Source organism: Microplitis mediator, chromosome 5, assembly GCF_029852145.1.
Source record: "Microplitis mediator isolate UGA2020A chromosome 5, iyMicMedi2.1, whole genome shotgun sequence".
NCBI classification, from domain to species: Eukaryota; Metazoa; Arthropoda; class Insecta; order Hymenoptera; family Braconidae; genus Microplitis; species Microplitis mediator.
Window position 1 is genome coordinate 19,767,441 of NC_079973.1, and position 14,995 is coordinate 19,782,435.

The 14,995-nt window shown below is 26.2% G+C and overlaps 1 protein-coding gene across 2 annotated transcripts; it reads right to left on the reverse strand.

Moving 5' to 3' along the window:
• Nucleotide 1: 1 nt before the first annotated feature.
• Nucleotides 2-14,749, reverse strand: LOC130667678 (proton-coupled amino acid transporter-like protein pathetic). 2 transcript variants are annotated; one of them, XM_057469443.1, is made up of 10 exons: nucleotides 14,296-14,749; nucleotides 11,553-11,672; nucleotides 11,268-11,393; nucleotides 9,999-10,149; nucleotides 6,986-7,192; nucleotides 5,658-6,100; nucleotides 2,764-2,942; nucleotides 2,425-2,621; nucleotides 859-1,206; nucleotides 2-773 (listed from the first exon to the last, which is right to left on the reverse strand). In XM_057469443.1, the coding sequence occupies exons 2-9, from the start codon at nucleotides 11,558-11,560 to the stop codon at nucleotides 1,132-1,134; spliced, it is 1,386 nt and encodes a 461-aa protein (XP_057325426.1). In that variant the 5' UTR covers nucleotides 11,561-11,672; nucleotides 14,296-14,749; the 3' UTR covers nucleotides 2-773; nucleotides 859-1,131. The 2 variants fall into 2 exon arrangements, with proteins under 2 accessions (XP_057325426.1, XP_057325425.1); XM_057469442.1 differs by having other exon boundaries at nucleotides 2-776.
• Nucleotides 14,750-14,995: the final 246 nt, after the last annotated feature.

Here is a 14,995-nt window from a genome sequence, read left to right on the forward strand (position 1 = left end):
ATTCACTTAAATTTGATTATTATTTATTGTAAACAAATAAACAAAATTCACTTTTTACATAAAATTAAATTTTCAAATTCATTTTTATATTTTATTAAACAATTAATTGTACTCTTCTTTATATAAAAAAAACAATGAATGTGGATTGTTCGAGAGACAAATTGTAACTCAAGTGTCTCGTGGTATCAAGCAGTAATATATATAGTGGATGTGGATGATGATGATGATGATGATGTTAATACACGTGAGGGTCGTTCGCGTTGTTGGTAAGTCATCAGTATGAAACGAAGAAATAACTCGTGGGGGAAACTTTAAACTGTCCTCAAGGTGTTGTTAATTTCTATTGTATTATAGATATGTATATATTACGATATATGTTAAGAAGGGAAAAAAAATAAAATTTAAAGAGGAAGAAGTAATGAAACTAAAAGTTGTGGTTAAATATTAAATTATAAGTTAAATTAAAGAGGACAGGTAATAGAATCCGTCCGTACTTATGAACCCGTTAACTACGATTAACTTCTGTTATGCGTTCACACTTTGTCTCTCCCTTTCTCTTGTCGTAAATACGACCACCACTTCTTATTTAGCTATAAACAACAACTGCCACCTTCATCTCTTCTACCACCTCCAATTTATTCCTCCTTCAGCTCTTACTCCTCTTACTTCTTCGCCACTTATCTGGTTACATTACATTATATTGCTTACATTAGAGGTTCGATTCGATCTATAGTTTTCTCTCCCCGATTGTTTTTGTCCTGGTTATAATATTCCTACTATAAGTAAGTGAGTTAAATAATGTTTTATTCTTCTCACGCATACGCTAATCGACAATAATGTCGTCTTTATTGCACTTACGGTTTTAAAATCCCCGTCAGTGTCTGCATTCTCGATCTCGTTCGTCCTTTCACTTTTTTTCACTAGAATACACGTGACTCGGTATTATCTTGCGGTTGTGATTTTTTTTTTTAACTTACTTTTAATATTTAACAATACAAATAATTAATTATTTTTTGTTGATGTTTATTTTTTTTTTTCTGGTAAATCAGAAGTGGGGAGATTAATAAAAAGAAATTTCATTGAAGTGATTTGATATAACTTTCTAATTATTGGTATTTATCTTAAATTTATTTAACATAAATCATTTTTTGTTTCTTCTTTAAAGGTTTTTATAATGTCACGTAAATTTTCCACTGCTCCAAATATCTGGAATATATATGTATATGTATATATTTATTATGATAATTAAATAATTAAATGTTTAATAACAATAATTCTTATTAACTGTTAAGACAACTTTAGATATTTGCACGAAATCCTCATCGAAGAATTTTTTTTTTTACAATTAATCTTATTTTTTATCTTGAGGAATAATAAAAGTAAATATGGTAATTTTTTTATACTGTTATGTAAATATTATTAAATTCATGGAATTTATTTTTTTAACAATAAAATATTTGAAAATTTGTATTTTGATATGAATGAGAAGACTATTCACTAATTTTAGTGATAAATGTTTTTTTCATATTTAATTTATGAAATTTACTTTTTATTGAAGAAATTGCTTTTTTTTAAATTCTCAAAATTTCAAAGGTTATCGAGATTAATTATCGAGACGTTATAAATAACTCGTAGTCGACTGATCAAAACTTAAATTTATGTTTCTCAAAATTTCTTCTTTTTTTTTTAGCAGGGTCTCGGATTTTTTTAATCTCATTCTATTCGTCATTAAATTTTTTATCGTATTGTTTTTTTTTTTTAGAGATTAAACTCAGGAAATTCCGGTAATAAATTAACATTTTCTAAGAAAAAATTACTCTAATCTTCAAATCATTTGTTTTGTTTTGATTAAATATAATTTAGTAAAGAATTCTAAGTCTTCAGAAAATAAAATAAATATATAAAAATATATGCATATATTTTTTTTTCATATTTAGAAAACAATAAAATTTTTCTAAAATAAAAATCTATAAAATAGTCGATCCTGTGCTGTGAAAAAAATTAGTTTATACCCCCCCCCCTCCACACACACACACACACACATGCGCTTTCCTCTGAAAAAGCCTGAATAGCTTCCTAGGATCTCAAAATCACTAAATATTTTTTTGAAAATTTTTAATTTCTATAGCGAGAAGTTAAAAAATAAAATAAAATTTATAAATTATTTTGTGACAGAAAAAAATCACATGACTGCAATAGTACGTGTGAAAATATTTTGACAAAAACTTGTGTTTTTGACAGTTGTAGAATTTTTCATTAAAGTAATTTAGTATTGCATCCAAAAATTAATATTTTGATTACTAGTTTTTCTAAACTTGTCTATTGATCCTATTGAAAAATTATTTTTGCACTATTTTTTGAAAATATTGTTTCGATTATTATTAAGTATGATAGCAAAATATGAAATTTAAAAAATTAACTTACAAACAGCAAGAGCCACATTGTAATAATAATAACATTTTTAGTCCAACGCAAAAACAAATAAATAAATGGCGTTTTGTCGTACCACTTGGTCATTATTTCAATTACAATAGGCATTAATAACATTGTAGATGTCATACTGAAAGCTGTCAATAATCCAAGTACCGGTACCATTTGTGGAATTGCAGCAGCAAGCAATGCTGGAAAAAATATATTAATACACAGTTTAAATATTTATAAAATAAAATAAAATGTCAAGTAAAAAAAAATTTATAAATTTTCGAAACACCTGAATCACAAACGCATGGATATTTGTATGATATAACATAAGTTATGTCTTACTTGAAACAGTTACACCACATAATTTGAATAGAATTTCATACATTTTAGCATGATTTCCTATTATCGCTTCAGATTTTTTAATTATTATTGGCCATAGAATAGTCACTGGCACATAATAATGAAGGCCATATGTACAAATCACGGACAATGTTACAACTATTTTAACGAGGTTTGACGCGCTAAAAAATAACATTATTTTTCATTGAAATTAAATTATCTTTAGGTGACAGAGTCACTATTTTTCATTATTTATTTAATTTCTACACATATATTCAGGAGAGAACGAGGCATAATTCAATGCCTAAGCAAATTATTCATTTTTGTGACTCTAAACACTGATTATGATTTTTATCTTTTTCACACAAATCTGTCATTATTTAATAATATAAAACAAAATTTCTCTTCTCTTTTACAATTATTTACATACTGTAAAAAATTTTGGTGTAAAAATGACCCCCGGAAACTTTACACGGCTGTGCTGTGTGAAATAATGGTGTAAATTATCCATCCGTGTAATTTTTACACGGTGTAATCTAATTTTTTACACCATTCCGTGATACTCGTTATAATTTTGATTAAAATTCCCGTACGGAAAAAGTATATCTCCGTATATATTCGGGAAAATCTGAATATATGCCGCATATATGAAATTTTGCCCGTATATATCCCGGATATATATTTGTTTCATACGGGTTATCATAAATGATACATTTACACGCTTGACGATGTAAAATTTTTAAGTCACACCACCTTAATTTAACACAATATTTGGTGTAATTTTCACACCAAAATTTTTACATCGTCATTTACACTACACTAAGTTCAAAAATGTTTTATAGTGTATGCCCCGTTTTACCCTGAGTACTATGTACTGTTTCAAAATCAATAAAAAATCAACGATAGTTAGAGAAGTTTTGATAAAATTAAAAACTTTTTTTTTTTTATTGTATTGGGTATTCTTAAAATATTTAATCATATTCAAAATAATTAATTTACCCAAATAAAATTGAGTACGTTTGAACTTTCGTATAATTAAAAAAAAAATAAGATTTTCATTACACTAGTACTGTCGGTTTTAGAATTATTCTTTAGAATCAAATATAATTCCACATATTTAGTAGATAATGTCAAGAAAAAAATTTAATTGAATTTTTGAAAATTTACAAAGAATCAATAAATTCGATGAAGCCTGTGATTTATCATAAGCTTTAATATTAAATATATGAAAAAAAAAATTTTTCGGATTCTCTGAAACTCTTGAAAAATTTAATTGGATCTTTTCCTTATCATTATTTATTAATCTATAAAATTTCACTAAATTTTGAATAATTAACAATTTTCAGATGTTTTTTTCAACAAATCAATTACAAAAAAAAAAAAACTAAGAGCATGCACGTGTAGAAAATTAAAAAAAACCATAGGTGCAGTTTTTTGAAAAAAATGTTTTTTTCAATTTATTGTTTTGAAAAAATTCAAAAACTTATTAGCCGTCGACTAACTTCAGTATCATATAAAATTATCATATAAATAAATGAATAAATAAAAACTTGATTTAATATTTTGTTACATATTCAAGGTGATTAACGGAATATTCCACACTCAGCTCTAAATAAATTTAATTAGCAAACTCGCTAAGCGATATTGCGTATTATATAAGGAACAAAAACAGTCATGGTAATAAAAAATAGTCTGATCGACTTGGTCATAAATTAACATGAAATTTGTAAGAAAACTAGTAGGTAATGAATTTTAAAAAATATTAATACATATATGCACATAAATGAATTTGAGTACTTCTGCATAACTAAATAGATAAAGCGAAGCAGATAATATCTATGTGTATATTAGGGTGATCCAAAAAATAACAAACTTTTTTTTTTTTCTTCCAAACAGGTTCAAAAGTTTCATTTAGATAAAAAAAGACGTCTGTGAAAATTAGAGCTCTTAATATTAACATTAAGAGGTTCCTCATCGCACTTTTCTATTTCCCATAAGAATAACATGGGAAAAATTTTTTTTACGTCTTCTGATTTTTATAAGTAGCTAACGATGCGTCATAGGAATAAATGGCAGGCATATTTTTGTAGGGAATTGAATGCTCTACAAAAAAAGATTCTTATCATTTTTTGAGGAATCTATTTGTTCAAAAGTTATTTGAGGTTGAAGTCGAATTCATATTAAATTTTGAGATTTTCTACTTTTCCGGTGAAACTATCAGACTTATTACAAAATATCATCAGACCTTTTTTGTAGAGAATTTCATTCCGTAAAAGTTATTTCTAATAAAGTTTTTTCGAATTCCGCATTGCTTTCTAGTTATTTTTATTTTAATGTCAAGCTCTTAAAATCGATCAGAAGACTATTTTTTTATGAGCATCACATTAAAATAAAAATAACTAGAAAACAATGCGGAATTCGAAAAAACTTTATTAAAAATAACTTCTAGGGAACGAAATTGTCGACAAAAAAGGTCCAATGATATTTTGTAATAGGTCTGATAGTTCCGCCGGAAAAATAAGAAAATCTCAAAATTTAATATGAATTCGACTTCAACCACAAATAACTTTTGAACAAATAGATTCCTCAAAAAATGATAAGAATCTTTTTTTGTAGAGCATTCAATTCCCTTCAAAAATATGCCTGCCAATTATTTCTATGACGCATCGTTAGCTACTTATAAAAATCAGAAGACGTAAAAAAAATTTTTCCCATGTTATTCTTATGGAAAATAGAAAAGTGCGATGAGGAACCTCTTAATGTTAATATTAAGAGCTCTAATTTTCACAGGCGTCTTTTTTTATCTAAATGAAACTTTTGAACCTGTTTGGAAGAAAAAAAAAAAAATTTGTTATTTTTTGGATCACCCTAGTGTATATATATGAATAATTACTTACACTCGATTAAATGGTAAGTTTTTAATGACTGTATCGCATGCATCTTGATACTTATTATATCCAAAAAATCCGAATGCCATATAAATAAACATATTTAACATCATACTCAACGTTAATATCCGCGGCATATTTTTTGGATTTTTCATACTGTTTTCTAGGGGCATTATCATCGTCATATTATGAACGGCAAATAAAAAAATGCTACTGAAAATAGGTACTGAGGTAATATTAGTAAAGATTTCTAGCCGTCCAGGTGATTTGAAATCTTCGAAGAAATAATAAAGCGTTATTGTAAATCCTAGTCCTAGAAATATTGCTCCCAAAATGGAGAAAGGCATGAGGTATTTAAAATTTGGCATCAATGCGAGGATACAATAAATCGGCAAAAATATTATTATGTAGATACGAATGTTGATTGATGTATCTACGAAATTTTCAATTATCTGCAATTAAAAAAAGAATTTAATAATAATAATTATAATGACAATGAGTATAATTAATGAAATAGTGAATGAATGAATGAGAAAATGAATGAATGTTAAGTGATTGTCTGATTATCAATCACTTATTTTTTCATACATGTATGTGTGTATAGTTATCATGTCCGTATTATAAATTTAAGTAGAGATTAATGTCAATTAACAAAGTTTGTAATTTCCGGTTAAACTTAATTTTATTTTACAAAACATTTTTACTGGTTTTACTTTATTTTAAATTTATACAAACCGGAAATTATTACGTATTAAACTGATGGTATTTACTCAGAAACGCTTCTAATATAATTTATATATTTGTATAATCAACAAAATCTATTAATTTGTATGTATAGTATGATGTATATCTATTTAAAGAGTAAATCACTACAATAAGCAAAACAAAATACACGATCATTATTACGAAAATTGACTATTTCCGGTTTTAGTTTACTGGAACTAAAATTTAATTATTATTTTTTTACTCTCATTATATTTATGGAATTTTATAATAACAATTTTTTTCTATACGAATTATTTTGTCCGGAAATTTACAAATGAATTTCAAGTTCACTTGAAGTAATTATTAAAAAATTTTTCATTTATTACATTTATGAAAAAGTTTTTTTTTTTATGTAAATTGAAAAGTAAAAAAAAAGAATGAGTATTAATTTTTTTTGCTGTCATGTTTTGCTCGACCTTAAATCACGTAATATCAATTAAAAAATCTGAATAATTTTATGTACTGAAATTCCATAAAGATGAGTCAACTTTAAACTAGTTACGAGTTTATACTACGTATATTAATAATAATAATAATAATAGTAATATATAACCGTGGCAGTAATGAATTACCTGTTGTGTTGAGGTAGCGACATATATCGAGTATATAATAACTGTTTCATATTGAATGAAACATATAAGTATATTTGTAATGACATTGAAGTGAACTGTGTACTTTCGAATTCTTTTTGGTCCAAGTGCAAATGACGAGGATACTATTTCAGCGAGATCCATCGATGGTTTTTTAAACCGTTTACAAAGAATATGTGAACACTGCACCTATATATTGCAATATAAGTAATAAAACAATATTACGCTGTAAAAAATATTGTCTCGGCGTTAAAAACGGCCGCGTTAAATTTCTTGTGTTGATTATTTTGTGTTAAATCAACACATTTCGATATCTTAGTCGAAAATTTTAAATCGATCTACAATTTTACGCTTCAAAAGTGTAATCTACTACAAAAATCAAAATTATCAACATTTATTTGGTGTTACTTTAAAATTAACACAAAATGGAAGTGAAATCAACGTTTTATAAATGTCAATTTACACAGTTGAAAAATTTGTGTTAAATTTAACACAAATTACATGTCCCAAACGGTCCACTCAATTTGTTGTGTTAATTTAACACACTATACTTGTGTCAAACAATAACACAGGTTTAAATCTTGTTGAGATCAGATAACACATTCAACTTTAGTTACATTTACACTTGATGATGTCATATAATTGATACAAAAAATTGAACCATTGTATTTTTGTACACAAGTACACAAAATTTTCAACTGCGTACTTTAGAATTGTTTATTACACTGTAAAAAATTGAGAGTGAATTCAGAGTAATTGCGGATTTTATTTAAATCCAAATTCACTCTGATTCGGACTGTTAATATTAAAATAAATTCTCCTTCGGAGTGATTTTCACTCCGAATTTCACTCCAAGGGGATCAAATAAATAAGCAGTCATTCGCTCCGCATTCACTTCGAATTTAATCCGAGTTTACTACGCTACTTTTTTATAGGTAATTAATGTATCAAATTCATCGTTTACCAAAAGCTGGAATGTGTATCATACTCTTTAAACATGAATAAGTGAATATTCACTTATTTTAACTAATTCATGTTTAGAGTGTACTAAAAAAAAGATATAGTTATAATTTCGAATTATTTCAAGCAATGTGAAAATTATTTTTTCGCTAAGCAAAAATGTCTCTTTTTTTTTTTTAATTATTCGATTTACACTAAAAAAATTGCTAATTAAATCTGGAGTGAATTCAGAATGGACTACTGTATTTATTTAATCCTCTTCGAGTAAAATTCACTCCGGAGAGGAGCTTGTTTGAATATTAAAACTCCGGATCGGAGAGAAAACGAATTGAAATAAAATCCAGATCCCTCCAAAATCACTCCTTCGAAAAAACAAACTCCCTATTTACTCCGTATACGGAGTAATTTTTTCTAAAACTCCGCAACTCAAAGAAACGGAGTGAATTCGGATTTAAATAAAATCAGTAATCACTTCAAAATCACTCCCGATTTTTTACAGTGTACTATTTACAACTGGTATAAAATATTACGTGATTTTTTTAAAAACGACTTTAATTCAAATATTGGTAACTATCAAAAAATAGTTAAATGTTAAATAATAATTGTTATCACTTTTGACAGCCTCTAAAATATATACCAATTATATTTAATGAATATCTACGATATAAAAATAAAATGTAAAAGTTCACAATTTTTTGGTGTTGCCACTGACGTTTTAAGAATCAACTGTGTTGAAAAATAAGGCAAATATTGTGTGGGCCATTTTTAACACAGAGATAATATTGATTTTAACACAAAATTTTTTACTGTGCAACAATAATTATAATATTAAGAAGCAGCAAAAACTGAATAACAATTTAAATAAATGAAATAAATATAAATAAAAAAAAATACAAGACATTGATTGATTTTGACTTTTTGATTAATCACCATTTCCATTACTGACTTACTCATTATTTATTTAATTAATGGATTACTATAATGATTGAGAGAAAATAAAAGATAGTTTTGTTATGTAATTTATATATATTTTAAATAAAATATTTATAAATAAAAGGAATACTAGGAATAGGTATTAGTAATAAGAATGCGGGCGCACCCTTTTTATTATTAAATTTACAACAACTAACTGACATCATCATTATATTTGTAAATTCATTTCATTATTTTAGAGTTTAATCTTTCGACATACATTTTTATAGACATATTTATCAGTAGATAATTTGGTAATTTTTTGGAGCGAAATTCACTTCTAACAGGAGTTTATTTTAATATTAAAAGTCCGAACCGGAGTGAATTCGGATTTAAATAAAATTCAGTTTACTCCGAAATTACTCCGCTGGAAAATCAAACTCTTCATTTACTCCGAATGCAGAGTGATTTTTTCTTCAACTTTGGGACTCCAAGTGACGGAGTGAATTCGAATTAAAATAAAATCCGTAATCACTCGAATTCACTCCCTTTTTTCAGTGTAGGAGTGAACTTTACTTCGAGCGGATTACATACATAAAGTTATCCGCTCCGCATTTACTCCGGATTAAAAATCGGCGGTCACTTCGCAAATTTTTGACAGTATGTAAAATATTAGTGAAGTAAATCCGGAGTGAATGCGAAATTCGCTCCAAAGGGGAGTTTAATTTAGTTTTGAAAAACCGATTGAGTGAAATTAACTCCTAAAAAAAGTTCATTTTAATATTACAACTCCGAATCGGAGTGAATGCAGATTGGAATAAAATACAAATCACTCCAAAGTCACTCCTCTAAAAATCAAACTCCCTGTCTACTCCGTATATTTAGTGATTTTTTTTTAAACTTCGAGTGACGAAGCGAATTCGGATTTAAATAAAATCCATATCACTCAGAATTCACTCCCAATTTTTGACGATGTATAAGTGTGGAAGGAGATAAAAAAATGATATTCGTGATTGAAAGGAGCCTTGATAAATTGGCGACGAAAAAAAGATTAAAAGGGGAAAAAGAAAAACAGCGGAGTCATAAAAATAATGAGAATGATACTGCACTTTAGCTGACTTACTGTGAGGACAGCGGTGTAGCAGCTTATCAGTCCGATCACCACGCTGGAAACTAAGGCCGTTGCATACCCGGCTCGCCTGAACGCGTGTGGAAGAAAAAGTATGCCGCTGCCAATCGAGGCCTTCAGCAGGTGCATGAACACCACCAAGTCCCTGTAATCCAACCATTATTTTAAATCTCAAGTTTCTTTTCACTTGTTGCATATTACATTGTCTTTAGCTATTAATATTCAGTAGATTTATATTTTAATAAACTTTTTTTTTATTTATTTATATTGCAAAGCTTAAAAATGTTTTTCATTTCATTAATTATTGAAGTTATAAATTTTTAGCAATTATGTAATTTCACCATCGACTTTTTTGGGCCATAAATTTTTATTTAATTACATACGAATTCATGGAAGTTAATTAAAGATTTTAATATGATTTAATTATTTAAATATTTAATTGATAAATAATTAAATTTAATTATTTTTTAATTAAATAAAAACTTATAAAATAATATTAGAATTTATAGAAGTGAAAGGCAACAATATTCAAATTTTTTACAAGAAATTTCCACTTCTTTAATTTGTTTTTAAAAACTTTTTTTTAATTTTGTAGAAATTTTGATACCCTTTCCCTAATTGATAAAAAAATTAAATTACATTTTTTTTATAATTTTCAATAAATCGCCAATTTTTTCTTTGAAAATAACGATTGTTTTTTTATAATTACTTTTAAAAAATTGATGATTAATTGAAGTCAAATTCCATAATTATAAAATTTCTAATGATACTGAAGTTAGCCGACGTCTAATAATTTTTTGATTTTATTTTCAAAACGATGAATTTAAAAAAAAAATATTTTTAAAAATTGCACCTGTAGTTTTTTTAATTTTCTACATGTGCATATTTTAAGTTTTTTTTTTTTTTATAATTTATTATTTTGAAAAAAAAATCCAAAAATTGTTGATTGACTGTCAATGTCATGATCATAATTTCTGGTTAAACAATAATTAAAAAAAAATTTATTTTCATCGGTTCTAATTTATAACCAAATAATTAATGGAACTTTTATGAGTTATTTCCTGCCTAATTTACTATAATAACAAATTAAAAAAAAAAAAAAATGACAAAATAGGACCGCCGATTTTCAGTAAAATTACAGGAAGCAATCGTGTGATAATCGTGAGTGGACGAGGTCACCTGCTAACTTTAAATAATACAGACACACATACAACAAAATTACGCGTCTATTAGTACATTATATTAAAATACTTATTCACATACGAATTAGGCTGTTTTATAATTCGTGCTGCAAATGGATCATAAACGTCATCAGTTTGTTGGTCATGGTCTCCATCAACCTTCAGGCCACTGGACTCGTTACTTCCCCGCGTTATCACCCTTCCACCTCTAAGTATATCAGTATGGCAATGGAGATAATAAAACAAACAAAATAATAAAAGATGTAGAGAGAAAAAATCAATACAAATAAATTGACATGAGAAAAAAAAAGTAATTTAATCAGTGGTGATAAATGAGTACGTAGATCTCGAGTACTCTGCTGCTTACTTATCCATGTCACGACAGACTCACCACCTTGCAGCTTTGGAATATGACAAGGTCTACCTCAAGGAAGAGCTACTTATTTTATGTTTCCGTATCCCGGAGGTCGCCTCCGGTCATAGTCATCTAATAAATATATATGATAATTAATTAGATGTCTATAAAAAAAAAAAATAATTACAAGATTAATAATAATAAATTAAGTATAAAATTAACATAAAAATGAAGTAATTAAATTTTTTCCATTAAAATGAAAAATTACTTTCCAATCTCGTTAATAATTATTCTTATATATCTCGAATGCTAAAGTATATTATTATGCAGTCGACATAAAATATAACAAGACCGTCACTTTTTACCTCGAAATCCAACACGAATGGTATCAATTATTTTTGACTTTTATGGACTATATTTATAAATATATATTTTTATTATTATTATTATTATTATCATTATTATTTGCTTAAAATCATATACCGATTTAATTAAGGGTATTCTCAAACAGTTTTTGAAAATATTTAACGACCTTGAACTGTCATAACAGTATGAAAATTTTATTAATTAATTCCAAAAAATTAAAGCGTTAATTGAAAAAAGGAAAATTTCGTCGTAATATAGATTTTTAAAAAAATTACTTACAATTGTTATCAATTAGGAGTTAAACGAAATTTGGCAAATAAATTTTACCCTCCAAAATTTAAAAATTTGAACTATGAATTGGTATGAAGATTTTATTGAAATTTACTTTTCAAATTTCGTTTAACTCCTAATTGATATTAACTGTAAATATTTTTTTTAAATCCCTCTCGGCGAAATTGTAAGTGCGTTACAATGACAAACTTTTTGTTAACTTCTGAAAATACAAAGAAAAAAACAATACTCTTAATACTACAAATTATCGTTTTTGACTCACCTAAACGGAAAGAAAAAAACTTTATAAATTAGTGTTTAAAATTATAACCCGGAACCCGAGTGTCAATATGGGGAATTTTAACATACCAAATAATAAATTTTATAATACGTGTCAATTTTCTTAATATCAGTTACGATTTTTAAACCTCAAATAGTAATTTTTCTTACATAGACAATAAATTTGCATACTTATCCTGTAATTATTCACGTTTTAATCATAAATGAAAGAATTACTATTTCGAATGATAGTATTTACTGCTCTCTTTATAATTATATTACCTGTCGTTCTCAATTTATATAGTTAATTTTTTTCCGTGATGTAAACTTTTTTTGACGTTCCATTAAAAATGCTAGGCTACATAATTTTTTTCACTGCAAAATATGTTCAGAAAAAACTGATTTTTAACTGAATCGTTTATTTGAGAAACCCCATAAGTCATGTTTTTTACGAAATTGGGTTTTTTGCATTTTTGGGTTCTTTGGATGACCCTCCATAGAAATCAATCAAAATATGCATCAAATCAGCGTTTAAAAAATAATTAACGGGGTGAAAGCAATTTCATTTAATTGAGAAACCCCATAAGTCAATGACTCAAATAAACATATGCAGTTTTAGTTTTACAGAAATAACTTTTTTTTTTTTTTTATTTAAAATTCGCGCTTTTTTGGGAAATTAATTTCAAATGTTGTTTTATTGTTGACTGTTATATGACTAATTAAAATGTTTAAATTAATTATAATTTTTTGTAATTTCTGAGTTTCAGAGTTCAAATACATATTTAATACTTCATTTTATCAGTGTAATAAATGATTTGAGTAGAAAAATTAAAAAAAACAATGATTATATGGACGGATTTGTGCAATAACGTCTTAACTAACCTTATAAGTTAAGACGTTATTGCAAAAATCCGTCCATATAACTTTTTTTTTCGTTTGGTTGAGAAACCCCATAAGTCAATCAACTTTAAATAATTTTTTTAAGTAGTTTCAGTTAAAAAATTAAATTTTTTTGTTGGAATCATTTTCAGAGACGCTAACATTATTGTATCTAATTGTTTATTTATTATTTTAATGTCAGGTGTTTCCAAAAAAATGTTTTTTGTGTTTCCTGAAAAATTTTGTTTTCTTGACTTATGGGGTTTCTCAAATAAACGATTCAACTATTTATGAACTTTTTTTTAGCGTATCTTAATAATATCGAGATATTTAATGATTTTTCTCTTGAATTTTTAAAAGTTTAAAAAGTTCGTCGTTGTATTATGTTCTGAAGTTTAGAGTAGTAAGCACTTTTTCAACAATTTTTTTTTACACAAGTAGGAGTTAAACAAAATTTGATGAATAAATTTTAGCCTAAAAATTTGAAAATTTGAATTATAAAATTAATCTAAAATTCTATTGAAATTTATTTTCCAAATTTCGTTTAACTTCTAATTGATATCAACTGTAAATTTATTTTTAAAATCCGTTTCCACGAAATTGTAACTGTGTATTCCTTTTTTCAATTAATCTTTAACTTTCTTTCCATTCATTATCAAAATTTGAACACAGATTACAATTTAGTCATTGAATATTTTTAAAAAGTGGGGGGAGGCACTGTCTGAGAATGACCTTAAGCAAATAAATAAAAAGCTTAATTTTGTAAGAAATTGATTGATTATCAAAAAAATTTAAGATGTTAAAAAAAAATGGTACTTTTAGTCAAAAATTTTGCAATTTAAATTTTAATACAATATACATAAAAAAAATATATATATATATATATTTATATAAGAGCATTTATATATTGATCATGGCGAACACGTTATTGTTACACAATCGTACTTGACCGCAAACTTACCGTGATATTAATATGACAGGTTCGTGCGCTGACGTTTAACAAGTTTGTTTGAAATAATTGGATATGGAGTACTTGATATTTATTATATATTTTTTATAATCTTATAGATGTGTTGTAGTTTTAATTTTAAGTATGTAGTTATTATATAAATATTTATATTTATGGTGATGAATAAGAAGAAGAAACAGACGATGGTTGAAATGTTGATGACCTGAGTCAGAGACTGAAGAATAAAAATTAGTGTTTTTTTATATGGCGATAGTTTTTTTAAATAACAAGGTTATCTTGGAAGATGTACTCAATTAAATTCAACGTATGTCTGGTTTGTCACCTTGCGTAAGTGACAGGAATTTAATACATGCGTTTGTCATATGTTTACTCGGCAATTATCTTATGTTGTTTGTCTATTGATATTGTTATTTTACAACTAGACATGGAAAATAAATATATATCTATATGTATATATATTTTCTAAGTATTTCAAGTGTCTGGGGTATTCCATTAATTTAAAAAATTTTATTTGTCTTATTAGAACTTTTTTTTAAATGTTGCGTCAGATAATTTAAACATTTTTGTTTTCTCAGTGAATTTATAAATAAAATATGATTACATTTGTAATTGTAGTTTATTTATTTTTTAAATTATTAAGTTTAATTGAATTAATTTTTTTGAGAGATGAAAAAATTCTTTTGTGATAAAG